This window comes from Patella vulgata, chromosome 3 (assembly GCF_932274485.2).
Source record: "Patella vulgata chromosome 3, xgPatVulg1.2, whole genome shotgun sequence".
Classification (NCBI taxonomy): domain Eukaryota; kingdom Metazoa; phylum Mollusca; class Gastropoda; family Patellidae; genus Patella; species Patella vulgata.
In genome coordinates this window covers 72,294,483-72,321,313 of record NC_065881.2, presented here as the reverse complement: position 1 = coordinate 72,321,313, position 26,831 = coordinate 72,294,483, and the positions used below count along the sequence as shown (strand labels likewise).

The following is a 26,831-nucleotide window of genomic DNA, read 5'->3' as shown; positions in this document are numbered from 1 at the left end:
GTGTGTGTATTAGGATTTCGTTTTATGATTTTTTCTGACATGAAATAATGTGTTGCAAACTTTGACTTTAATTCTAAATCATCTTTATTCTGGTATTTTACAATATAATCTGGAATCAATACTAATCTGGAATCAATATCCGTTGTTTCTAACGACATTAGACTTTTAACATTATTTGAGGAATACATTAAATGTAGGTGGTGATCATAACACTTAACACTTACCATAGATTGCCTGGACAGCCTTCCTGTCCAATGGGTTCAGTTCAAACGATGGTTTGGAGTTTAGTTTATTGTAAATGGCGTACATAATTGAAAAGGATTTGTTGGTATGAGACAATCCAAGCACGTGACCGATTTCATGGACAGCAATTCTCAGTAGGTATATTCCATCATGACGGTAGGTACGAATCGATTTGTAGTTTTCGTCATCGTCAAAATGCATGTTCCCACCAACCCATGAATGGGCAACTTCGCCTCCATTTCCATCAAAATCTTGTTGACAGTTACCGTGAGCTCCTGCAAATAGAATAGAGATCGATAAGTGGAGGGGAAAATGATGATAAGTGATTTCAGGTGTTCTTGAAAGTGTAAGCTAATGATGATCATGCTTTAACAAAGCTATAATATATGTAATAAGTAATAATTTGAATTTTTACCAATGTATATAAATTTATCATTTAACATCTAATTAACACAAAGCAACAGCATCAACGGTAGATCATCCCCGACCTGAATTCAATCAAATTAAAAAGAAGCGCTTCAAAAAAGATTACCCAATATTTTTAGATGACGCCGACTAAAGAGGATGCATAATGCCGAATTCAGTATATCTTTGAAAATACTGAGCGAAATTGAACCATTATTGGGCTGACATTCCTTCTATATACTCAATATTGTAGTTTGCAAGGGACTTAAAAGATCCCAAATGACAGTCAGCGGCTTTATATACAAATGGTCGTTTAAGATTAACAAGCTCATTATAATAAAGACATTTTAAGACATCGGTAATTCCCTTGACACACAATACATACTCAGAATGGACTTTAAGACCGTAGAGTTCACCATATTTTTTACAACATCAAAGAATGTTTGAATCAAACTTGCATATCATAATGTAAACAAAACTGAACTAAAACGAAACGAAAAGATAAAGCTGTTCTATTACCATGGTGTACGCGATATTCGGTTGTAAGATATATAATAGAGAAAAGGTCCAGAATTATTACTCGTACCTAACTAGCATTATAATTATAATTATAATTAAGGTAAAACATAATTATGTCATATTACGAAACCCAAACATATTTTGTCCTTGGAAATAATGTTTTGACGTGTTTAGGATCAAACACAACATGCCCTTTTGTCTGCATCTAACACGGTGGTCTTGTATTCCCAGGGTAAAAAAAAGTATCAGAAAAACAGGTTGAATATTTCTGTACTTGGCATCCATCGTAGACAAAGGTATCTAACATTATGTTAAACAAGGATATACGCTAACGATCAGAGTTAGTGTGTAAGGCCCTGGCTCACTAATAGAAGATCTCGGGCTCGATCCAGCTGTTGAGCCGAGAAAGTACCTAGGTGGCGCAGGACGGTGTACCTGTTAAGAAACATAGTCTTGTCGTTCGGATGGGGCGAAAAACCGAGTTCCCGTGTACACGTTGGACTGCACGTAAAATAACCCTTGATAGTTGGAATTTAAATAAGAGTAGACAAAAACGCCACTGTCCAGGCAAAACTTCCTTCCTAACACTCCATAAGCCCGGTTGGTGCAGAAGCGCGGGACGTTAAACCCCATTTCATTCACTTCATATAAAAAGTTAGTACCTATAATTCACGTTTTTTCCAACTATCTTTTAAACACGCTTTAGGGGATCTTATTCAAATACGTGTTTTATTCATTAAGGTAAAAATATTTGACAGACAAAGCAAATGTATGAGTTACGCATATACCTACATGTAGAACCTAATATTTATGAAATTCTAGTCACAGTTCGTATCTTCTCAAACTGCAAAAAGTATTGTTATTACACATTTCTGTGCGAAAAACATATACGGTGGTTAAAAGGTCTTGAAATATGTAATTAACAAAAAATTGCCGCGGAATGTTATTATATATAAACATGAACACGCAATAAAAAATGAATCGGAGAAAGTATCTTGATCTTTTTTTTATTTGTGAAAACATAGTTTAGTTGACCTGGTACATAAAGAGCTATTCGAAACCTTAATCAGAAGTTACGTAAAAGTATATAATGTCATAAATAACCATCACTGACAGCAAAAATGCATATTAACTGCATTCTTGAACAATATGTATAATACATTAAAATATGTAGCGAACAATAAGATTATCATTCCCAAACAATGATTCATTATTGAATACGTGCTGTTCTTATATCGAGCCGTAGTTTCGAATACTTTAAAGGAGATCGCTGAATATATATACAGTGGTTATGATGTGGCTAATGAGCCCACCCGTTCCAAAACAAAGGCACGGTATGTGGTGAATGTTATCAAGTATTACTGAATATAAGGGTAAAGAGAATTACAGATCGTTTCATAATCAGTGATTATTTGTTATGAATTGGTTAAAAGACTGTCACTCCATTCCAATAATATGGTATGCAATGAATGCCGCTGTTCTTATAATGTATGCAATCGTATACACATATTTGGAGAACGTTAGACTACTATCATCAAGACCAACCGCGAATTCATTGCTGGCAGTCACTTTCCTTCCTATGTTTGGCAATAGTGTGTTTCCCAGTTTTAAACTTAAATTTCGAGAGAACAACGTCTTCTGATATTGCACATCTCTTTTAGTGTAGATTGGCAAAGAGTAGACCTTTAATTAATCAGAAAGTCCAGCATGATCTTCTAGTGTACCTGTGTACCATTATTCATCAGTAGGATAACTTACGAAGTTATCAATTTTTGACATACGGTCTGTCAAAGAAATGTTCTTTGTTGTGTACTAAGGCTTGTTTCTTAAGATTTTAACTAATGATATACTCATTGCCCGCAGACAAACTATACACATATGTGCATACCTGGAATATGCACCCAGAACACGGTATGCACTCAGTGATGCTATTCCTTAAGCTTATTAAGTTTGATGCTTTAAGGCACTAATATTTTCGCATTAAAGCAAATATGAAGGCTTGTGATGGAAGTATTTATAGATGTAATCTTTCACAGGCCCGAGGTGATAAAACTGTCGTAACCGCTTATCAAAGTAAAACTGGATTAAGATTAATTGAAACAAGTCTTGACAAGCACTTGACTGTAATCTTCAACCGTGTGTCATAATCATGCCCGTTTCGCACTGTACCACTGAGCAACAGGGATATGGAAAATAATCGTAGAAACCACTTTTAAAAGGGCATGGACACACTAATAGCATAGATCAGCTGCGAAAAAAAGCAGTTGTGGAACACCTTCGTTTAAGGTTTTCCTAATCATGGTCACATAACAGAACACACGTGTGATCGACGAAAGGATCAGCTGTGAAGGGATCAGTGCACACGAAAGATTATTTGACGGCGACTATTCATCCCCTATGCAAAAAACTAGGACGATAAACCCCTTTTCATTTCATTACCCTCGATGTATGGCAAATCTACTCCATTATTGACAAAATCTGTTTCTGAACACCGTTGTTCTATGTTTAGCCAACGATGTTCGTGTGCATAAGTTTATAAATCGATTATGGCTCTTGTTAATCTACGACAAATCATCCTTGGGGTGTGTGTGGGCCTTAATGATAACAAGTTTGACCATTTAAAACTACTATTTATTTGGAGGGATTATGCCCAGGTAATAAGATGAATGGGTGGTTTAACTAAATATAATATAATATCAAGTGAGTTTTTATGTTAATAATACTTATTTTACTTATTTTTCAGGCTTGTCGAGCCTGACTTCCCGTTGTCTGTGATGCAGGACTGAGGGCCTGGCAACAAAATGGGCCCAGTCGTTCGGATAGGACGAAGAATGAGGTCATCGATCATTAAAGTGCGCCTAAAAGAAACATCGCTGTTTTGGCAAACACTTCTTCTCATTGTACTGTATGAGTCAGGTTGGCGCAGAAATTCAGGACGTTAAACCTTAGTCTTATATTACATGAAACCGAGTCTAGAGTGTGGGACTAAAACCTGTCTTCTTATATATGGTTTCCATACCTACAATATATCTGAACATGGCTCTAGATAATGTATAGTCTGGGTGTACGCGGGAAAACAGGTAGACATATTGTTCAAGGACAAAATTCATCTATATATAAATAAAATATTGTACTAAGTACATGTTTATTTAGTATTTGTCAATCTTTTTCAAATGTCGTTATATAAGATCTACGATGTAAATAAGATATCAAATATCAACATCACGTACTTAAGAGATATGATTTTTATCCCTTTTGATGCATCCTCGATTGTTAATTGTCTTCTTGAAGTACATCCTTTTGAAGGGGTCTACTTTGTATAATATAATATATAAGAAGAAGCTTTCTTATTGTGCTTTTCAAGCAAATGTAAATCATTAAACGAAACGACACAAATGTCAGAAAGGCTACAATGCCCCAGTCCATAATGACTAACCGTATATAAATTATCGACTAAAGGTCTTGTTTTGATAGTAATTTAGATTATCCCCCCCCCCCCCCCATAAAACAAACCCCGCCTAAGTTAGGCAACATCTTGACCTCGATGTTCAGTGATGAAAATGAGTTGTCACTTAACTGTTGCATAATGATTTTAAGTTTTAAGTCAATAATGGTGGTGGTGTAGAAACAAAGTTATTTAAACTTTAGATGGGCAGGACTTAATTTGGGATTGGTCGATTTGTCGCCGTGTGGGCCAATACACTATCATTGTGTTTGATATAAACTGTATTGACTCTTAAATCTGGAACTTTGGGCCTTAAATAAGGGTATATGTAACATAATTATGTTATATCTGAATGTCTTATCCCCCTAATCAAACCGTCGATGATCATTCTAAATCATGAAAAACAGATCATTCTAAATACAAACCTCGTCCAAACGCCACTTCAATATCCACATCACGAATATCACCTTCGATATCCTCCATAAATTTAAGGGGCGTCACCTCGGACCACATCCTGAATGCCAAATCAATGGTTGCTCGCTGATCCTCCACGGGGATGTGTGTACTGTATCCCGTTTCTAATAACCTCCAACGTATTTCTTGTTTCTTCCAAATTAGATCTTTCGCTTTTAACTCATCTTCCGTTGGCTGGTGCGTTTCGTTATTACGTCTGCCATTCACTATCACTGACCGTTTACTGCGTTCTTCGTGCGTTAACGGTTGTTTCATCAGCGGATCGTTCCTCTTAATCCGATTCACATACTCGTTCAGTATACGTGTTCGAGTCTGTAAGAATGTTTCACGCTTTCCTCTAGTTAACACTTGAAATAATTTATTATTGTTCACAGAACGTTTCCATAACCTTTGAAACGGTGCACCGGAATCGTTCGACTCCGTGTCAGTCTTTTCTTTGGATATGGAATTTACTGCGGGATTTTGAGAACTACTATGCACTTCCTGTCCAGTGTCCGGCGTTGTTGTGTTCTTTTTTACAACTGTTGTTTCGGTGTCTTTATTGCCACAGCGCGTCGTACTCATGAGCCTTTTAGTCTCTTCGTCCAATACCCCCGTTTCACGTAAATTATAAGTTTTTTGATATTCCTTGATGGCATTTTCAACTTGGGAATCATCACACGCTTCTTGACGACCTTGCCCCTCTTCTGTCATACTGACCCCATACCCCGGCAACATGTGTACCCTCCCCACATCCCGTTTCCGCCGAGACACCTTACAACTTAGGTAACCATATTTTTCTAATATCACCTGAAAACAGATTGACGAAAAATTAAAATTAATTAGTATAATATATAATTTCATCATAATGTGTTAGTACTATACTAAAAAAGAAATTGGTCGGTTGGACTTGGAATTCAGAAGTCAACCGTGCTGTGTACTATACATTGTGAAAGGAATGAGGTCTAATTTCTCGTTAGGGCAATACGACGGTCATTTTGAAACAGGTATTTGATGTTTTTCATTTGTATGTTTACGTGGACAGTAAGACAACTGTGTGCAGATAGCGGCAATATCCCTTACCCGCCTTGGATATCCAAGCGCGTTTCGGGGGCGCGGGGGGGGGGGGTCGTATACTAGGACCCCAGGACTCAGGATAGAGTCTAGGAGAGCCCCCATACATGTAAAAGACTATATTTGCTTCAGGAATGGCCTCAGATGCAAGGAAATCGATTCAAAACTTTCAAAACTTTCCGGGGAAGAACCACGCATATCCCCCGCGACGTTCTGCGGTTAGTTACACCGGAACCCGCCCCTCATATTCAGTGAAGGCGGGGCTTGAAAAGACCCGAAGATTCTTATAGAGACACGCCGTGATTCTTAACCGGGTTATTTTAGTCATGTGTAACCGGTCCCCATATAACATGTGAAGAGAGAGTGACGGGAAAATAAATCTATCAGTATTATTTTACATTGTAGTATATCTGTTTGTCTGAGATGGCCCTTTAGAGAAACAAGTATGATTCATCATGTTAATGAAATAATGACTATACGTTCAGTCCGATTCATCGCACTTCTGGGGATAGTTTTATCCTTTTAAGTCATTTAATATACGAGAAATTACGTCTTTAAATGTTTCTGGCACCGCTCTATACCTTAACAAAGATAAAACACATTTGAAATATTTCACCCCAAGGGAATCCTTTTGTCAGCTAGGATATATAAGGCCAGACTGTTTAAGAGATATTTTTTCTGTATTGCAATGGTTCTTGGGGTTTTTTTTAGGCTGTCTTTTTATTATTTCTTCTTTTTTCTAGGGGGGGGGGGGGGCTAGGATCGTTTTCTAAGTTTTGTTCCATATTCGGTTGTTTTCAGCTTGGGGTATTTTTTGGGGTTTTTTGTTAAGTGTGTGTTAACTTTTTCTTTTCTTTTTCTCCTACCTATATGGTTGATATGAGGGTTTTTAGGTTGCGTTGTCTGGGTTTTTTTTTATATATTTGCATGAAGTCAGAGCTAAATCTGCCTATTGCAGGTTGGTTTTTCATTGGGCTAGCTTCAATAATTAGGCATTTATTTACAGGACAAGCCAATAATCAATTCTCTAGGCGATCGGAGGGCCGTGACATTAGATGGATTAGAACACTGGCACCATTTAATAATATATCTTTATAATGGATATTCAGAAACTGCGCATTACACTTGACTTAAAATTTCAACTTATTCAATTTTCATTACGTATTATTTTAACCATTATAGCATGAACGACAAGTTCTTTTTTAAACACCGAAAACATTTTATAGACAGCATACAAAGTTTACAGTTTAAACAAACGTTGATCATACAGTTATAAGCATACGGCGAAGTAGTTCATCACTGCCTCTTTATGCTGCGTCGTCGTATTCTTTAATATACTATATAAAGCACGGAAACGGTTCTTGATGTTCTGTTTGTAGGTTTATAGTTAGAGGGAAGGGAAGAGTCAGACAAGTTGCTTATTTTTGTCTAAATAACACCGCCAGGAGGCGATTCAAATAACAAACCAAGAATAGACTATAAGAAACACACAGACGGGTAGCAGCGTTCTTGGCCCAAAAACTAGTGGTTATTTGTGGAAAGTCTTTTGACGGAAAAAGCAAGTCGTGAATGAAGTGGATTAACAACATATGTCGTATTCTAAATCTTGTATCAGAGTTGGCTGGCTACAGAATTTTCGGGTTTATATTGTAGACAAGCATGACCTATGAATCGCTTGAACCCGTATTTTGTAAACATTTGGCTGTTACCCAATTATTGCTTTTATTGTATTGCCCTTTTTCTTATAGTAAATTTCTATTATAAGCCATTATAAAATATAATGTAACAATACCACACAGGAACATAAATATACCCGAATAATTCAAATCTAGTAATAGATCTATTTGCATCTTAAGAATAAGATTATTTATACCAAGAAATATACCACCAAGCTAAGAATAGCATCATCTGTTTGTTGGAGGCAATCTAGAAAGACAAATGACTGTCTGCAGTCAGCATTAAAAAAGTGCACATTCAATTTAGATATATGTACCTTACTAAATGTTATATCCATAAAACAAAATATGGTACTGAATGTTCTTGAAAAGAGAAAGTAATTTTATGTAATTTTTGAATTTTTAATGTTTAAAGTACATTGGATCAACAGGTTTTTAATTTAAATTGGAAAGAACTGTATAAAATACAATGTTTTGAGAAGAATTAAACTGATCTCATTTAAAATTCTGACCTCTATGCATGAAGAATTTGAACTATTTGTAATAGAATCAAGATGACAACCATCTTGAATCTATATAATGAGTGGAATCTTTATTCTTATTTGTATGACGAATGGAGAAAATATTGCCTTGTAGCAGGTTTAGCTATACTTCCTCTTTTCATTAGGTACATTCAACACTTGTGCTGTCTGCCATTGAAACATTTCAAAGACAACCTCCAACCACAATTGTATTATTGTCGACTAACTTGAATCGTTCGTAAAACCATAAACACATGGAGAAATTCATTATGTTCTTCCTTGACAACATATTGTATTAAATCAGATTTTCTCTCGACATTTTGAAGAAGCCGTTGTGGCTCATTGACTAAGACTCTAGTTCGCTAACCAGGCGGTATCGATGTTGGTCGAGAAAGTTCCTCGGGATTTTTCGGTACGGGTTTTCCTTGTCAGTGGTACAATTTCTAGTCCTTGGGGTTGGGCGAAAACCCAAGATGCCGTGTACACATTAGCGTGCACGTAAAATAACCTTTGGAATTCGATATAAGAGTAAGCCGTAGCGCCGCTGTCCGGGCAAAATATCCCTAATTTCACTGTACGATGTATGCCTATCTTATTAGCCCAGTCGGTGCGAAAAGGTTGGAAATCAAACGACATTTCATTAGATTTCGAAAATTTGAAAATTTTAAACTCATATCATATTGGATTATATTCGAGTTAATGTGGTTTATAATAATACATGTATTTAATCTGAGCCTATCGAGAGAATTTTAATGTTTGCCAATAATTCTGATAACACCGTGTTCATTTTTTTGCGGCCGTCGTAATGTTTTGTCAAATCTACAATAAAGAAATGCCGTTATCTGTGAACTTAAAGGCGTTTCTTGTAATAAAACGTACGACCACCTTCTACTCAAACCACCCAACACCCCATAACGGTAAACTTATACCACCTATCAACCCATAAAAACACGTATATAAAGATATAGACACCGGTAATTAGGTAATCTCCTATGTAAGTATCGGGTCTATGTTTAAACGCCTATCAACTTCAATGAGATTTTGTATAATATCAATAAAAACGTATCTTTATTTATAAATATTCCACGCTGTGCATTAAAAAAATGTTTTAAAATTCCGATAATAATTTTATAGTCCCGCAAGCAGCAGTGATAAACCCATATAACGGTTTCTATAAAACCATTTTAAGTATTTGTTGTTTTTCTTTAATGAATAGGGGTCTTGGGTTCGCTCGTGGATTTTCCGACGTGGTTTCCGCTCGTCAGTGATGCTGGATCTAGTCGTTGGGATTGGACGACAAATCAAGTTTTTGTGAACATATTGGTGTGCACGTAAAGGAACCCTTGACAGATGGAATTCGATATAAGATTAGGCCGTAGCGCAGCTGTCCGGGCAGCACACTACAACCGGTCTTCAGTAGCTAGTCTGTGCAAAAAAGTAGGACGTTAAACCCCATTTCATTTCTTTAATGAATATAAACAAATATTATTAGTATATTAGTAGAGGAAGGTTCGACTTTCATCATTCCTATTATGAAATAATTATCCTTTATAGAAGGTTTCGACCGTCCTTAGGTCGCCAATAAATAAATCGTAATAACGTTTAAAGGCTGTGTTTTCTTTTATTTATCTTGAAAAAAAATGTCGACTAGTTGTATTGTTCTATTTATTTAATGACAGGATTTCCTCTCTGCTCGTATGTTTCAGTTATTTCAATAAATCATTATTTCGTTCAAGCACAGACCTCCTTAGCTGTGGGAGGAACCAAACAAAAGTCACAAGGTTAGGCAGGCGACCACAACAATACCATAATGAAAATGAAATGGAGTTAAATGTCTTACTTTTCTACATAAGAGACATTTTGCCCCGATAGTTGATTTTCCAAGTACGCTTCGTCGAATTACAACTCTATTTTACTCATACGCCAACGTGTACTCAGGACCTGCGCTGCCTCAATTTTTGTCCAACCGATTGCGTAGGCTCCGTTCCTTGCCCTCGGGTCCGCACTACTGACAAGGGGGGAACCACACACGAGACAATACCTTTGATATCAGATCATCTGACCGGCAAGACATTAATTGATTGAATTTGTCTACCACAAATGGAAGAACGTCTTGTTTATGACCATGGGAATTTCTAGGTACACAAACCGGAAGTAGCATGGTAATAACCATGTAACTAGCCGGCGAACATTTCAACGTAAACAATGTCTTTACGCATGCATATTCGCCCTGCAAACATACTGTATTTTGTCGATTCGACATTAAAAAGTCAGCAAATAACCACCACACAACAGCTGGGAACACGACGGAAGGACTATGCTTTTGATGGTCTGGTTCCATCTCTATATTGTATAGAATAACTAACATTCGTATTTTGCGAATTCTGTTCTCGTTCTTTACAGTATTGTAATATAACATTTATAATGTATTAAATTAGTGATTCTTTGTCGTCCTAATGCATAGGCATAGGGGGCCAATCTCAGTTGGGGAGCTTGGGGGGGGGGGCGAGGCTAGTTGCCCGAAAATTTTCTTTGTCACCCGAATTTTCAAAACGTAAGCCGCTAGCGATTTCATTTGACAACTATACAAATTTATTTCTATGATATGGTTTCATTCTTTGATGTTTGTGCCCGAAAAAACCGAAATACACTGCCCGAAAAATGGACGACCCCCCCCCCCTCCCCCCATCCCCGGCTCCTACACGCTTATGCCCAACTGTATTTTATTTGTTAATAAACTTAAAAAATGAAATTACCCATTTCAGGTTATTTACGATTTAAATTTGATAATATAGGTGTTTAGTAGAAAGAAAGTATGTATTTATTGCACTTTAATGAGTTATAACCCGACTGTATCCAACAACATGATTTAATCAAGTATTTCAACAGGTCGTAATAATCTATAATGTATTTGAGCATGACTAAATGGGTGGATTTGAACGCGCTATTCATTTGAAGCGATATTAACGTAGTGTGTGCCATTGCAGATTGATAAAAATAATATATTACTTTCGATTTTAATTGACTTTGGTATACACTTAAATCGCGGATTCTCAAATTAGACAATATGTACACAAATTATGGACAAACGATATCCCTGCTCAATACAAAATATAATCAGTATAAAAACCTTTCTTAACATGGAAAACGGTTTTTTGCTTAAGTAGCACGGTTGAACCGTTCAAAAGTCCCTCAAGACTCATTCATTTTTAAAAGCGTATTAATTAGGTTAACTATCTTAGTTGGCGCTTTTATTTGGTTTCTTTTATTATTTTATTTAGAATTTTCTTAAACATTTGTATTACAAATGATTTAAGAGTTTTACATTAATGATTCAGGTTCTATAGATATTTATTTTTATTTGATTATATTAATGTGATATCCTATAACTTGTACAGCACCTCTGAACACTTGAGAGGATGTGTGATTTTTAAATGCTGTATGGTAAAAGATGAATAGCAATAATATAACTGGCTGCTATGACGAAAAATATGATAAAACCCTCACTGCCAATTGATATTTGTACCGACATATGTATGTTAGGTAATCTTTCCCGGGGATTTCTCCACTCAGTTGTATCATTTCCTTCAAAGAAGTTCAAAGTTCAAGGTCTCTAAAGTTGAATCTCTAAAATTGAATATAAGTCCATAAATATTATTGTTCAATTCCGATCACTATTTACAAAGATATATGTAATATGATCTTAAAATTTGCCAACAGTCTGCATCCTCTGCAAACCATACATAGGGCAATGTTAAAACAAGGCAGCGCCTCCTACGAGTCTCGCTGGAGACATTTGGTGGGCGGGACCCTTATTAATCCGACTGAATCAAAGTCGGTAGATTATCTATTTTCCTTATCAAATGTAAAATAATCAAGTTCTGCTCATTTTAGTGTCTATTGAGTCATGGAAAATATTGTCCGAAAAATGCACAGAAAATTTAATTTCAACTTGGGAACACAACAGACCACCGAAATCGAATGCAGTACAATATCGCAAAATGATACAACCTCGAGACATATATATTATCATTTCTTTTTTACAAATTAGCGCCACGCGAATTGTAAATAGTCTTGTATATCAAGATATGTCAGTAGCAAGGTAACATAACGTTAGAAGTGATTTCTAAAACTTTTGTTAAAACCATTATTTGTACAGAACAAACGCTTCAAAGAATATTTCTGTGGCGTAGCAAAAACCATTACAATACCAATTTAACAGACGAACAGAAATTTAAACGAAAACACTATACATTATGTCATTAGGGAAAGAAGCAGTGCCGATGACGTCTAATTACATCATCAAGAAAATGAACCGATTTTCTTCTTTTACATCAAAGGCTACGTAGACGACTACTTGTTTTTACAGCCCTACATTTCATATTTCACGAGGATTTAGACGTAACTTTGGCGCACTTGTTGGCATGGTGGGTAGTTTTATAACAGTGAAGTAACAGGTGGAAATCGCGGTGGTATTTTTACCAATAAAAACAACAGCACAACATCTATAAAGCCAGACGACAGAATGATTCAACTCAGACAATGCACAAAACACATCGGCTAACAAATCACTCAAATCCTACACACGAACTCCTATAGCAAAACATCTCCAGAATGCAATCTTAACGAAATTGACAAAACATTCTGTTACATTGATATTTGTTCTTTTATGACTGAAAACGAGAGTTTGTGTATCATAAATCATGTAGATTACGTCATATTCTTTAGAAAAGAAGATATTACAGGCTATTAGGTAGCAATATCGTCATACATCTTCACTGGATGATCTCGCATTGGCGTTACGGGGGGTTGGGTGGTCTAGTGGTCTAACGCTTATACTTTATATCTTAAGGTCTGTCATTGAATCAAGTGGCGTGGTTTCGATTCCACACTTGTACGTGACAAATAATGTATATGGTTGCCTGGCCAACCTCGTGGGTTTTCTCCGGGTCCTCCGGTTTCCCCCCTACTGCTAACGACCCACCACGGGCAATCTAAGTACGAAATCCCATTTCTCTCTCTCTCTCTCTCTCTCTCTCTCTCTCTGGATCGGGAAATGATATTTTCTAATGTTAAGTTTACATTGTAACACTTAGCTAAATTGTTTAGATAATCTGTAAACAAATCCCATACATCTTAAGTTTATTTCGATGTTTCAATTGTTGAAGGACATATATAATATTTACTATACATTAGTCCATGTCCCTAGATCGCTCTGGTGTGGTAATAAAGACGCCTTCACCTTCGTAATGTTTCTTTTCATGATTGTTTTCTTCGAAATATCAATGGTTTTACAAGAGTATCATAGTCCTTTTGACCTTGAAATACACCCAGTTTTAACCCAACAGGGAATATAATAACGTAGAGCAGAGGCAATAATATTACACCTAATAGTTTACAATCGAATGTTAAAGTTCAGGATTGTTTTGCATACTTTCCATATATTTTCATAACATAAAATGCCGTTTACGTAAACTTACAATTCTGGTATTTCTCAGATGACAAAACATGACGTACATACTGCCTAAGTGTCTACAACAATATTTCCCAAGAATGTACGGTCTTTCCCAAAAATGTCTTTCAAATGTCACATAGACGATCAGTGTAAGTTTTTGGGGTGTCTTTTGGTTATTGAGTACCAGGCGAACAATCGGTCCTAACCCGTTATCATGAGTCAAGAAACGAAATCATATAGATGATTGAAAGAATAATAAACGGATTTTCTAATGGGCATAATAAATCTAAAATAAACGGTTTAAAATAAACATGTTATCTTTTAAATCCTTGGTTAATACTGGTATGCATATAGAAATACAAAGCCTCGCATGCAACGCTTTAAGGATAGGAACAATGGTCTAATAAGATTACCCTCCTAGTGGGACACAAACTACATTTAAACCTCATTCAGCGTGTTTCAAAAATACCTTATTTTTCCATCTTCATTGTTAAAGAAATGGATAAAAACTATAAAGAAAAGACCTGTCAAGTTGTATAAAATCGTATTTGAAACTAATGTGAGAAGAATAACCTTTTGAAAAGCGGTGCTAAGTGTTAATAATACAGAAATAGAAACCATAAAGAAAGAGTCTGCTAGTACAGAACCTTGTATTCTACCCTTTAAGAAAACATAGGCTATAAATAAATATCCAAAATGTTCCCTGAGTACAAAACCTTGTAAGTTATCCTTTAGGAATAAATAGAAGATGGAGACGTTAAACCTTATTTCATTCATTCATTTGGAATAAGTATTTGAAACTAATTGGAATAATAGAGTGAACATAACATTTTGAAACAAATGTAATATTAAAGCACGGTTCTGCTAATACAGAATAAATATCAACAATATATCTTATAGTAAAAATAACCTTGAAAATATATGAAATAATAGGGAAAAGGTATTGCTATACAACAACAGTAAAGCAATGTTCTGCTAGTACAGAATAAATATCAAAAAAGATTGTTATAGTACAAAACCTATTGAAACAATATAGGGAAAAGTAAGTTTTTGAAACGTTGTACTGCTATAAAACAATATAAAGTAATGGTTTACTTGTAAAGTTCCAAACGTGCCATTTAAAAATAGGTATTTGAAAGTAATTGAACTAATAGGTGTATGAAGTTAAAAAGGAAATTAAAACAACCTACATACTTATCAGTTTGTGTAAATAAAGTGCATTCTTGAGAACTTGAAATATTTAACATACTGAATTTATACGAAGCAAACTAATTCATTGAAACTTAAAACAATTCTTAGGTTTTTTAATAATAAAGATATATTTGCGAATTATTGTCATTCCTGTGAATCTAAAGGGATATTCTTTTTGAATGTATGATTCAAAACAATGTCGTTGATTTACGTAAGTATAGACACTTCTCCGAAAATTTGGTTGATATTCCGATTCATGGAGAGAAATATAATAGTGCAAGAAGACCCGCAATACACAGGGAAATGAAATGAAATGGGGTTTAACGTGCTACTTTTCTGCACCGACTGGACTAAAGAATACGGACATACGCCTTTCAGTGGTGTGATATGACGATCAATTTTGCCCGGACAGCGACACTTCGACCTACTCTTATTTCGAATTCCAACACTCAAGGGTTTTTTACGTGCACGTCAATGTGTACAGGGGACCCCGGTTTTTCGTACCATCCGATCAACTTGACACTGTTACTTGCCAAGCCCCCAGTTCTGTGTGACTGACATGGAGAAACCACGCCGGAAAATCATGAGCCATACTACTATAAATGGATATTCTATTACATACATTTTAAAATATTTGAGAATGGGGATTTAAGAGCGCAAGTAACCAACGCATAATCTGGTGATAAAGAACAAACTACCTACCTCTGCATCGTCCTGACTTTTGACGACGTTTTCTGTTGTTCTCCTCATATAATTTATTTGATCAAGATGATCTCTTCGTAAGAAGAATTGTTCCCCTACAGACACACTAAACAAGGTCCAACAAATATTGATCACAGATAAAAGTTTCACAAGGGAAGACCGCATGTTTAACACTCTTACTCGGTAGAAAAAACACAAGGCTTCGACCACTGAAGTCCAAAATAATAAAACAAATGACACTGATGATGTTGTTGATGCTTTTTTTTAACACACGAGTGGGTATAATGGTTTAACTACCCTTGTAGATATTCACTATACGAATGGCCACCGTTTCGTTAACACGACATATGTATATATACATCCACGTTGATGACAATAGCCGTAGAGTTTCAGTCTTGTTCCTTATAAATGCTGTATCAGTCGCCTCTAATGAGGAGGGTGGTGTCCTGAAAGACAACGCATTGAAACTGCTATCGTTGATCCCAGTGCCAAAAAGGTTGAGTTATATAGCTGTGAATTAATTTGGTGATGTTCTGAGTGTTCTTGTAACACGTCACGGGGACACTTCAACCGTCACTCCCTCGCTTCCTGCAATAAAGAAAAATGACACCAGATATAAGATTTGTTCCCGCCAGTAATATTTCATAATTGCTTTCAGTAGTTGGGTTGCCACAACTACGAAATCTGATCGAGTAATTAGCTTATTGTATGGTATACCCTATATAACAATAACGTCGTTCAAAATATATTCCCAATCTTCCAATTATAATGGCGCTTACTTATCTGCCAATTAGAATGACGCTTGTCCCAAGGATGTGTCGGCGTTAATTGTGAATCAAATACGAAAATGTGACAAATTTAACGTAGGCCTACAACGGAAATACACCCGGGGTGGTCTTGTAAATCAGACGCTAAATATAAAGATATATATATTCGGAACAATTATCGATTTCATTTAATCAATATTCGATCAATCACGATTTCATCTGTAAATTATAGTGGGCGAAAGGGTTGTCTTTTATCTAAAAGCCCCAAACACCTGAAAACAATCCTGACGAGAACAAAAAAACATTATAGTTTGTTAAAAATGCAGTACCACTCAGTACAAACTTGTCAAACTTGCCTGATGTAATCTAAATAATACATATTATTCTAGTTCTTATCGAGATTAATCTAATTCGCCGCTCAAATAAACATCGTGCTTTTTCTCTTTTACTTACGTACGGGATGACGTATTTTGTCTCTTAAGATTAATAGTTATCCGCCATTAATATCTTTGTACCGGGCAACGGTTGGCTATATTTACACCTAAACCATCCAATAATATATGTCCACTTGAAACCGTTCACAGATTGCCGGACAACTACTAAGTCTATTGCTTTACATCGTGTTAACTATTGGCATATTGAATTGCATTGTTGACATATTTACAGTTCTCGTTTGAACAAGGGTAGTATATAACCGAAAAAGGGAAACCACTCTAATTAAGCAATAATTAAGATACTTGAAATAGTTTTATGACGAGAAAATATAGCTTCTGAAGTGTAGAGTCAACTATAGATAGTAATTGCCTCAAACTTAAAGTGAATTCTGAAATTCTCTTTTTTGAAACCAATTTGTCGGAGACAATTTAACCAAGACATTTACGTTGTCGTATTCATTGCGGACTAATCCTTAGTTAAAATCCAGAATTCCCCCTTCTGAAATCGAACCTATGCTTGTGAATGCAAATAGTTTGATAAACGAAGGATTCTAATAAGAGAATGACGGAAAAATCTAAATATTAGAAGGTCTAGTTTTCGAATAATTATTAATATAAACCCGTGTAAGTAGTACTGTACGGACAATCGCCCACTACGTGTGAACGGAACATTTGATTAAAAAAGACATGACGGATTGCACCAACCGTGCATGCGCTGTCGCTGTGGAGTGTGCTATGTGGGAAAGTTTACCCAGGCACCGGCATTTCCGCATACTCTTTATCGAATTCAAATTGTCAGTGGTTCTTTTACGTAAATCCCAGGTAAAACACGAATGAACCTTTGGTTTTTCGTACTATCTGAACAACTACACTACTTCATATCCAGACCATCCAGCCAACACCTGGATCAATCCGAAATCATCTGATTAGTTATCAGCCAGCTATCGCTAAAGGTAAACCCAGAATCACTTTAACCACGTGCCTATTTAATGAAACAAGGAGTTAAACTGAAGGCTGTAGGTAAAATACTAAAACTTGAGGAGTGTAATAAAGAGTGGGTTAGTGTATGTGCAACATCTTATTATTATCATAACCACTTCATAAAAATCAACTTATATCATAACAGTTTCAAACAAAAAGTCATAAAACGTAATTTATCAATGTCGTAAAAATAATTTTACGACCCTTTTATGTCCCTTCACATTCCGATCATTACACGTGAAGATTTTAACGAAGATACAGACATAATTTTACATTTCTAAATTAAGATAAGAATTAACCGAGGATCAAGGTTGTAGACTCGAACTCCAGGTTCATAGCGTTCTTGTTGTACCACTACAGCTGGTATATTAAACTAATCTGCATGTTAGAAGATTAAAAAGATATGATATTCAAAAAGATGGTTTACACATAAATATTTACTATTGCCTGAGTTTCCCCATATTGCTTCTCTTGACATGTCGGGGGAAGTAAAAATTGTGTTTAACGCCCATTTAGCGTAAGTGCAAGACTCTTAAGTAATGGGAGGGTGGGGACAGAGAAGCCGGATAAATCGCTCGCGATTAGACAAGTGAACCTTCCGGTGGACAGATACGATCGTGAGATGAAGATTTTGGAGTCGCGTATTAAACGCTTAATATATACATCCAACGAATGGGGGTTAAGTGGTCAAATGGTCAAACGGGTTTATCCGGGTTCTTCGGTTTCCAGGCACGGCTAAAGACCCCTAAGCAAAATCAAATTACTGAAATAAAACACAACATCATATTATTATGTTAGTAGCAAAATGACCAATGCAATGCACGAAAACTGCAAAACAAACCACAGACTCAACAAACGATCCTGGTTACCACTGAACAACGACTTACATCGTACAAGAAAGACACAAACTTAAGAATCCAGTGAATAAGATAATTCACTGTTCGTCATTTGAGTTACTTTTAGTAAACCAAAATATTGTAAATGTCGAATCTCTAAAAGGAATATCAGCCCCAAAATGGTTCCGTTCCGTTCAGTATTTATAGAGGTTTGATGCTTTGGTGAATATAAATGGGATATTGTCAACAAAAGACAGTGCCACCTATAATTTTCGCTAAAATCTTTTGATTTGCCCATCCAAGCCGAAAGAGTATCTACCGCTGCTATTCTTTTCTGTTCTTAATAAAATGTGAAATAAGTACATGTCAAACGCTACAAATGACGAGTGTGGATCTTCGAAGGTATCACTAAGGGTTTCTACCAAATTATATATGCATATAAAATAAGCTGATCTAGATAAATACAACATGTACATCTTTGTCTATGATTTTCGTTATTGTATTCGACTGGAACCTCCGTACCTATATATGTCTGTAGTTAATAACTACACAAACACACCGGTTAGAAGTCAGTGATATATATATATATGTGTGTGTATATGTATATATAAACCATTAAAACAAATACACGAACCTAAATAACCCGCTTTACACTCTCTTGGTGCCAAAACAACTGAAATCTGTCTGTGAAAAGAAAGAGTTAATAGAACACCAAGAATTATATTGTGGCTTGGACTTCTTACACGTGTTCTGTGTGGGCAAAGTGGGGGAGGTATACAATTACAATATATTAATATACCTACTTATGTTATATATAGCTGCAGGATCAACGGATTAGTTAGGTTCAACCCACAGTACCCTGACTCTGCTTAGTTTAGTCTGTATGGGGGATTGCAAATGTCACCTCCCAAGCTGTTCTGCGTGTTGGTCTTAACGTTATTCCCTTGCTGGTATGATTATATATACACGATGACTGTACATTATGTCATATAATGGGATGTACGGGCGATTAAATGGATATTATCTTTCATCTGATAAATTATAGATCAATCTGCGCAGATCATTTTGCCGACAAACTGACGACCAATATCTAGTTATGCCCTTGAATAAAACATATGTTCTGTCTAATATAACATTAATATGAAACTGTTTTGGTGTTTAATTCATTCCTGTTTAAATATAGTTGATAGCATGCATACAAAATATAACCCCATCCCGTTTCTCAACTTCATGTTTTCTATATTACTTATTAATTGGAATCTTGACATTAATTTTCGGCGTTGTGCACAGGGCAGAGTTTTTTTTATCTATTCTAAAATGAAATTTGTACGCAAAATTTGAACAATTATTTGTTCACTATGTAAAACGAAATGAAATGGGGTTTAACGTCCTACTTTGCTGCACCAACTGGGCAAATAAAGACGGGTGTACGCTATGTAGTGTGCTGTAGCGTACATTTTGCCCGGGCAGTGGTGTCTGCATCTGTTGTTTGTCCAATTCGGTGACTGACGCTGTTAATTACCATGCCCTCCGTCCTGTCCCACCGACAGAGGGAACCCATGCCATGCCAACCACCCCGAGGTCGAACCCGCGACCACTTGGTTGGTGGGTAAGATTTTTACTCACTGAGTCACCATGGCTCCCACAGTTTGTCTCCTCATATGAACTAAGAATATTCAACTCATCGGTACATATTGCCAGGTGCAACTAATTAGTGAGCATATTTTCAATCGACTTCGCTTAAAATATATACTGCCCTTTAAAAGCACTTTGAAATATTTTCGGTTTTTTGTTTTCATAATTAGATCAAATATAGAACAAGTTGGTCACCGACAAACAAGAAATATATTTAGAGTTCATATTTCTTGAACAGGTTGTAAAATGCCATTACAAGAAACACAATACCATATTGGTTTTAAAACTGTACTAGAAGCACACGCAACATGCGAAATCGCTTAATGTTTTACTGCAGAAGAAATGTCATGTAATAGAAAGTCAGGACAACACGGTCATTGTGCAGTATGAAATAATAATTCTCATCTGGACTTACTTTAATAATGGCGTAAAAAGCCGATTTAGACCCGACATAAACACACGCTTGATACAGTCTAAATAAATGTTAGCGTACACTGAACGTCTAGCGGTAAAACCTCTAGGGTAAATCTAGCTATACAAATCATGTATACATATACAAAATAATCTAGTTATAGGTTTTACTGATAATATGACTCATTCTTCTCATTGATCTGTTATATTCTAGTGCTACCCTTATGTAATAATCCCATTCTGCACACAGAGATCTGTCTACTTCATACTTCGAGAATAGATCTCTGTGCTAAATGCCCGCCATATCCAAAAATTAGTATACTGTTTTATAATGCGGTTCTACTCCGTTTCACATCTGCCATACACACAAAGACTAAATAAACTTTTTCAATTTTATTAAACGGAAGAAAAAAGAATACTTAACAAAAATTCTCGAAGTATACTCAGTGTTTTTGACTAAAATCGTCGAATTATCGATGTAGGCTTTAAAATGTCGGTCCACTAGCCTATAGTGGCTGTTTTCAAGCGGAGCTAACTGTAGACATGCAGTCTAAGTTTAGTATGTAATAATCCCTGACGTAAATACTGGAATACTAATAGAGATCATACATTTTATAACTGTCCCACTGTTTTGAACCAACAGGGATAATGAAGAGAGGCATATGCGCCATACAGTGGTCCATGTGGAGATTTTGGACAGAGAGCGGCGTTTTTGCCTACTGCATCGTAGTACGACTGTCGAAAGTTCTGTTCCATGCACGCGAACGATTACAAGGGTGCATCTCGGTTTTCGTACAATCCGAAGAAGTAGGCGCCTTTTGTTTCGAAGCCCCCAGAAACCAGACTTTCGAAAGTTCTGTTCCGTGCAAGCCAACTGTAGATCTCGATTTTCGTCCAATCCGCAGAACTACACGCCTTTGTCCTTTCGAAGTCCTCAGAAACCAGACTGGAATATCACGGAACCAACCCGTAGTCTTTTGGTTAGTGAGCCACCATGGATTTCCCTAAACTAAACTATCATAACTAGCAATTATAATGCCCATTATTACACTACCACAAATTTGTGTTTTATTTTATAATTTGTAGAATAATGTGTAAACCTCCGACATAATTGAGGGATATAAAGGAAATGAAATGGGGTTTAACATCCTTCTGTTCTGCTCCGGCTGAGCTTATGAAGACGGGCATACGCCAAACAGTATGCTATGAGAGACATTTTGTTCGAACAGCGGCGCCACCGCCTACTCTTAATATTCTGTTCCTATGAAACGTGTAAATTTGAGTTTTTTTTGGATGGTTTGGGAGATGAGGTAGGTTGTAACTCATGAAATGGAATGTTATATTTGGGTCCAGATATGCGCCACAAATCATCCCTACCTCCAGGGCACCCAATAACCATATATACTACCTCCGCCAATGCGTAAATGTGCCAAAGTATTAAATAAAAAATTGCTAAAATTGCTGATAAGAATTTGTACGAATAAACCAATTATGTAGTCTGCATGTAAAATATTTGCTTAATAGTTGTTTGTAGTATATGCATAGCAGCTGATATCGTGTATAATAAAATAAACATCTCCACTCTTGTTTTCCATCATACATGTCTGGTATTTTCATGGTGGTTATTTTCGTCCAATACGAACTCATTAGCTGGCGATTATTGTTGAGAAACAACTAAAAATAACTTTTTACAAGCCAATAAATCTCCGAAGAGTAAATGTATTGTGATGTCTGCTCAAGACATGTTCCTCTTTGATCATGACCAGTTCGTAATGGAACCAACATTAGAACCACGCCAGAATCTCAAGACTTCCATTGAAAATTGTCTGAAGATGCCAAAAGATGAAAGATAAAGCGATGGCAAAATAACAACGAATTAATAACCTTTGCGTACTGCAGAAGATTAATCGAATCGTTTACATGCAGTCTGGGTGCTATTTTTCATTCATTCATAATCATTCACTTAGCTGTTAAAATTGAGATTACAAATTCCATGTTAATACCTCGTCTAACTATAAACTGATGTGTAATTTGCAAACAGTTGGACCAAGTGCAATTTTACCCACACAGAAAAGCGTGTAAAGTTTTAAGATCAAAACATCTATATTTAAGAGACATTATTGAAAACCAGTCTGATCAACATTTGCAACTGTCAAATGAAACAGGAGATGAAATCAACAAGATTTAATTAAAGGGCGTATAGCTCTATTCTTTAGAACCGTAAATTAGACAAATGTGGGTCTAATTATTAAACCGTCAAAATCGGATCAAAATTGTGACCTGTAGAGTGTTTACAAACACAATATGGAACGTCTGGGCAGACTGGGGTGAATACAATATACGTCGACATGAAAATGTGGACGTACAAAAATTGAATGTAAATCAGTTTAAATAATCTCATATTACATCGATGTGTACTTTTAGAATCGTTTTTGACTAATTTAAGGTTCCAAAGAATAGGGTTATACGCCTTTTGATTAAAACTTGTTGATTTTATCTCGTGTTTCCTTTGACAATTTAGGCCCGTTTTTTTCTCTAATTCAAGGTTCCAAAGAATAGTTATACGACCTTTAATTAAAACTTGTTGATTTTGATGAAACTTAATATGTATATGTATATCCCAAAGATCTCGGTTCCTTTAGAAATTCGCGAATATCGGACCGTAACTTTCTGGATTATAGCCACTGATCGTACGAAAAATCGCATTTTTAGCTTCTGGAGCAACTAGATATCACTTTTTTTCCGACTTTAGAAACCTTTCAAATATATCACCGTTTCACCCTAATGACGGTTGAGTTTGAATTTCGTGAAAATCAAACCGAAACTGGGCTCCTCGTACGTTAATATTCGCGCAATCTGACCGTAACTTTATGAACTATGGCACATGATTTTACGAAAAATCACGTTGTAGCTTGAAGACCATATATATGTTTATATCTTGGTTCCTTTTGATCTTGCCGCATGTCGGACCGTAACATCCTTGATTATGGCCGCAGATTTTCATTAAAAAAACACCTTTTTAGCTTATTCTCTGTCCATCTCTTGCAAAATCTGGGCGTATCTTGCATGGCAACCACTTCTTAAATTGTTAATGTAATATTCTGTTCGGTTAAATACGCGATCACTTCAACTTGAACAACAGTCGTTTGCACCAGCTTAGTGCATTCTTCGTTGTTTTTTCGGGTTGGTTTTTTTTTTAAAAATTATTTTGCCGTTTATGAGTCAGCCATTTTTAATTACTTTCGCATTGTCTTCTGGGATATGTTAATCATTGTTCATTACCAATGGTGCTACAAATATTATGTCAATAGAGTACACGGCTAGTATAATACTGATTTTAAAATGTCCATTGTCTCTTAAAAATTGGATATTAGGATCCAGTATTTTCACGGTAAGTTAAAAACACTAATATGAAAGAAAATAAACCAATATTGAATTCTAATTCGGATTTTTAATTTCGAGTTTTATGGATATTATTGAGTTATAGGTTTAGCTCATTTAAGATCACTTCTTAAATAAAACAAAAAGTAGCAACACAGTTTATGAGAAAATGGGAAATTGTGAAATAATATTAGTATATATGTAATACCTTCACATAACACGATTTAATCTTTTCTTAATATACCCAAGCCAGTCACTGCCCAGATATTGCAATGACGGAATACTCAAAGCGTTTGGGGCTATACATAGCCATTCCGAAAGACATACATAGTTTGTGAGAAAATTATAAATTGCGAAATAGCATTAGTACAATATTGAAAACACATGTTCTTGCAGTCCATATGTCATGCAAGAGCAGGTCCTGCACCGCATTCTTCAAATATACTGTGTTTCAACAAAACACGCTGTTATTATCAACTTCGCACAAGGACACGACAGCGTGATATATAACCTTTGACCGCGGAAATAATTGTTAGCATGTCGGATATGTAGTAGGGTTGTGGGAGGGACCAGGTGTTTTCACTTGAAATCTACAATTTTTGGTCTCGATCTGAATTTTCATTCTTGTTTGCCACATGGTCATAGAATGTTCCTGAAACTGTTTCTGTGAACGGTCGCTACCGGATCTAGAAACCTAGTTTGAATACAACTACCTGTTGCGTTGTGACATTTTTACAAAATGAAATAACTATATTTTGTTGTCGCGCCCTACTCAACGACTCGACAGTGTGGGCGGTTTCACATTTTTTCAGCAATACAAAGCCTTTGCATGAAAATAAAATGTTGATTTTCAAATCACTAACATTGTACATTCATTTTTAACATTTTATTTTGACACCATCACTTATTGAGAATGTTTAAAATAAATGGACACCAAACATAAGAATGTGGATATTTTTAGAAACACTTTTTCAGTCTAATAATTATGTCAAGAAAACAATCATCTAATTGTCAATACAATCCAATTAAGAGACATCATTCACTAGTGCCCAATAAAAGAAAAAAAAACTCGAGTATTGCATCGAAATTCGACAACGAAAAATGGAACCCAAGGAAGACACTTCGAAGAACTCAACGTCCACTCAGTAGGTGGTATTTGGGACTAACTATGATACAATTTTATGTCAATACCTCGCTTACACATATGGGGGATTTGGGAGACATCAGGGGACCCGGGGAAATTCCACAAGTTTAGTATGGCGACCCAACTCCTTGTACTGTACACGCATTGGATCGCAACCACTTTATTTGATGATCTAAAGCGCCCCCTACCCCCTCTACGAAATTCAGGTACACCGACGATCGACAATAAAAATATCAGATAAGCATAAGAAATTAAAATAAAAAGCTAAACCTAATATCTAACATTAATAAACCCATTAATGTCAGTATAAATTAATATAAAACATATTAGTTTTTAACATTAATCAGAGCTATTGGTGTACACCATCCAAATGAATACCAAATCACAATTAAGCATAAGAAATTAAAACAAGAAGATAAACCCAATATCTAACAGATAAAAACGTTAATATCAGTAAAAATTAATATAAAACATTAATATAATATTAATCAGAGCTATTGGCGTACACCCTCCAAATAAATAACAGATGACATTTAATTATAGAGGTTCTCAAGAGAAAAGACTATTAAGAGACGTCACAAGAATAGAACTCACCTAATTAATTACAAATAAAAATCCGTTATTTGTTATGAATTGAAATGATATACACACATTACCAATATCCCTTGGTTGTGTTTAACGGTTATCCTTAACGTGTTCCTGTTTTAGTCTGTGTCCTACACATGTTTTCAGCCACGTTAAAACTATCACGCATGTACTCTCTAAGGTTCATCCATACAGAACACGTGGTTGTTTTAACGTAGAAAAGACAATATATACGAAACGAACAATAAATATCCTATCTCTTTCCCTCGGGGTAATCTTACAAACTTAACACGAGTATTCAACAATCAGACTTCTATCGAATGGAACATTTCTTTAAAAATCCAAGTTAAGACTAGACGAACTGGCTACTTCCTCTTTCTATTGTTTTCCCAGAAACATGATCTATAAAGGTTCCAATTGCTTTAGCCGCGAACCCTTATCGTACACCCCTGTATAGCACTGAATAGTGGAATAAACTTGATTGGAACACCAAGACTGGGTGGTAGAGGCTGAAGCAACGCGTTGAATAAATTACAATGTAGCACGGGTTTCTGTTTGGTGTTGGTTTTTATGTCTTTTGTATGCTACTCGTGGATAGTATTATTGTTGTGTATTTAAGAGTGATAAGAACCACCTTACACACTCACGACTGAAGCGTCTGTAGTTTCCGGATCCAAGCTGTAGTGTGTACAACCAGGTTTCAGAGTATGTAACCAATTACTACAGCGGCTTTATGCCAGCGGGGGTTACTTCTTACATTATCAGCCTCGCGTCTATATCCCGGTGATTTGTCTACACGTCTCTCTGTGGTCTGACAAATTGTTCACTCAAACTTCAAAGACATTCTCTCAAATCTATATTGTAAGTTCCCAGAAGAATCACTTGTCATAGATAATACAAGACCTAACTGTAAGACTGCCCTCTTTTACCCAACCGCTTGTTGGCAACTTTTCCGGATAGCAAAGGTTTAGCG

At 35.9% G+C, this 26,831-nt stretch overlaps 1 protein-coding gene across 8 annotated transcripts in view; it reads right to left on the bottom strand.

Annotated features, from left to right (window-relative positions):
* Positions 1-26,831, bottom strand: part of LOC126814729 (matrix metallopeptidase-21) — a 112,902-nt gene that overhangs the window by 6,681 nt on the left and 79,390 nt on the right. For 6 of the 8 annotated variants that reach the window (XM_050540087.2, XM_050540088.2, XM_050540093.2 and 3 more), the window contains 3 exons: positions 15,685-16,272; positions 5,038-5,875; positions 225-518 (listed from right to left, as the gene is read on the bottom strand). In XM_050540087.2, the coding sequence (XP_050396044.1) occupies positions 225-518; positions 5,038-5,875; positions 15,685-15,849 (1,297 nt within the window). In that variant the 5' untranslated portion in view covers positions 15,850-16,272. Of the gene's footprint in view, positions 1-224; positions 519-5,037; positions 5,876-15,684; positions 16,273-19,336; positions 19,357-25,867; positions 26,686-26,831 lie in introns of those variants that run through there. The other 2 variants (XM_050540091.2, XM_050540092.2) reach the window with 2 other exon arrangements.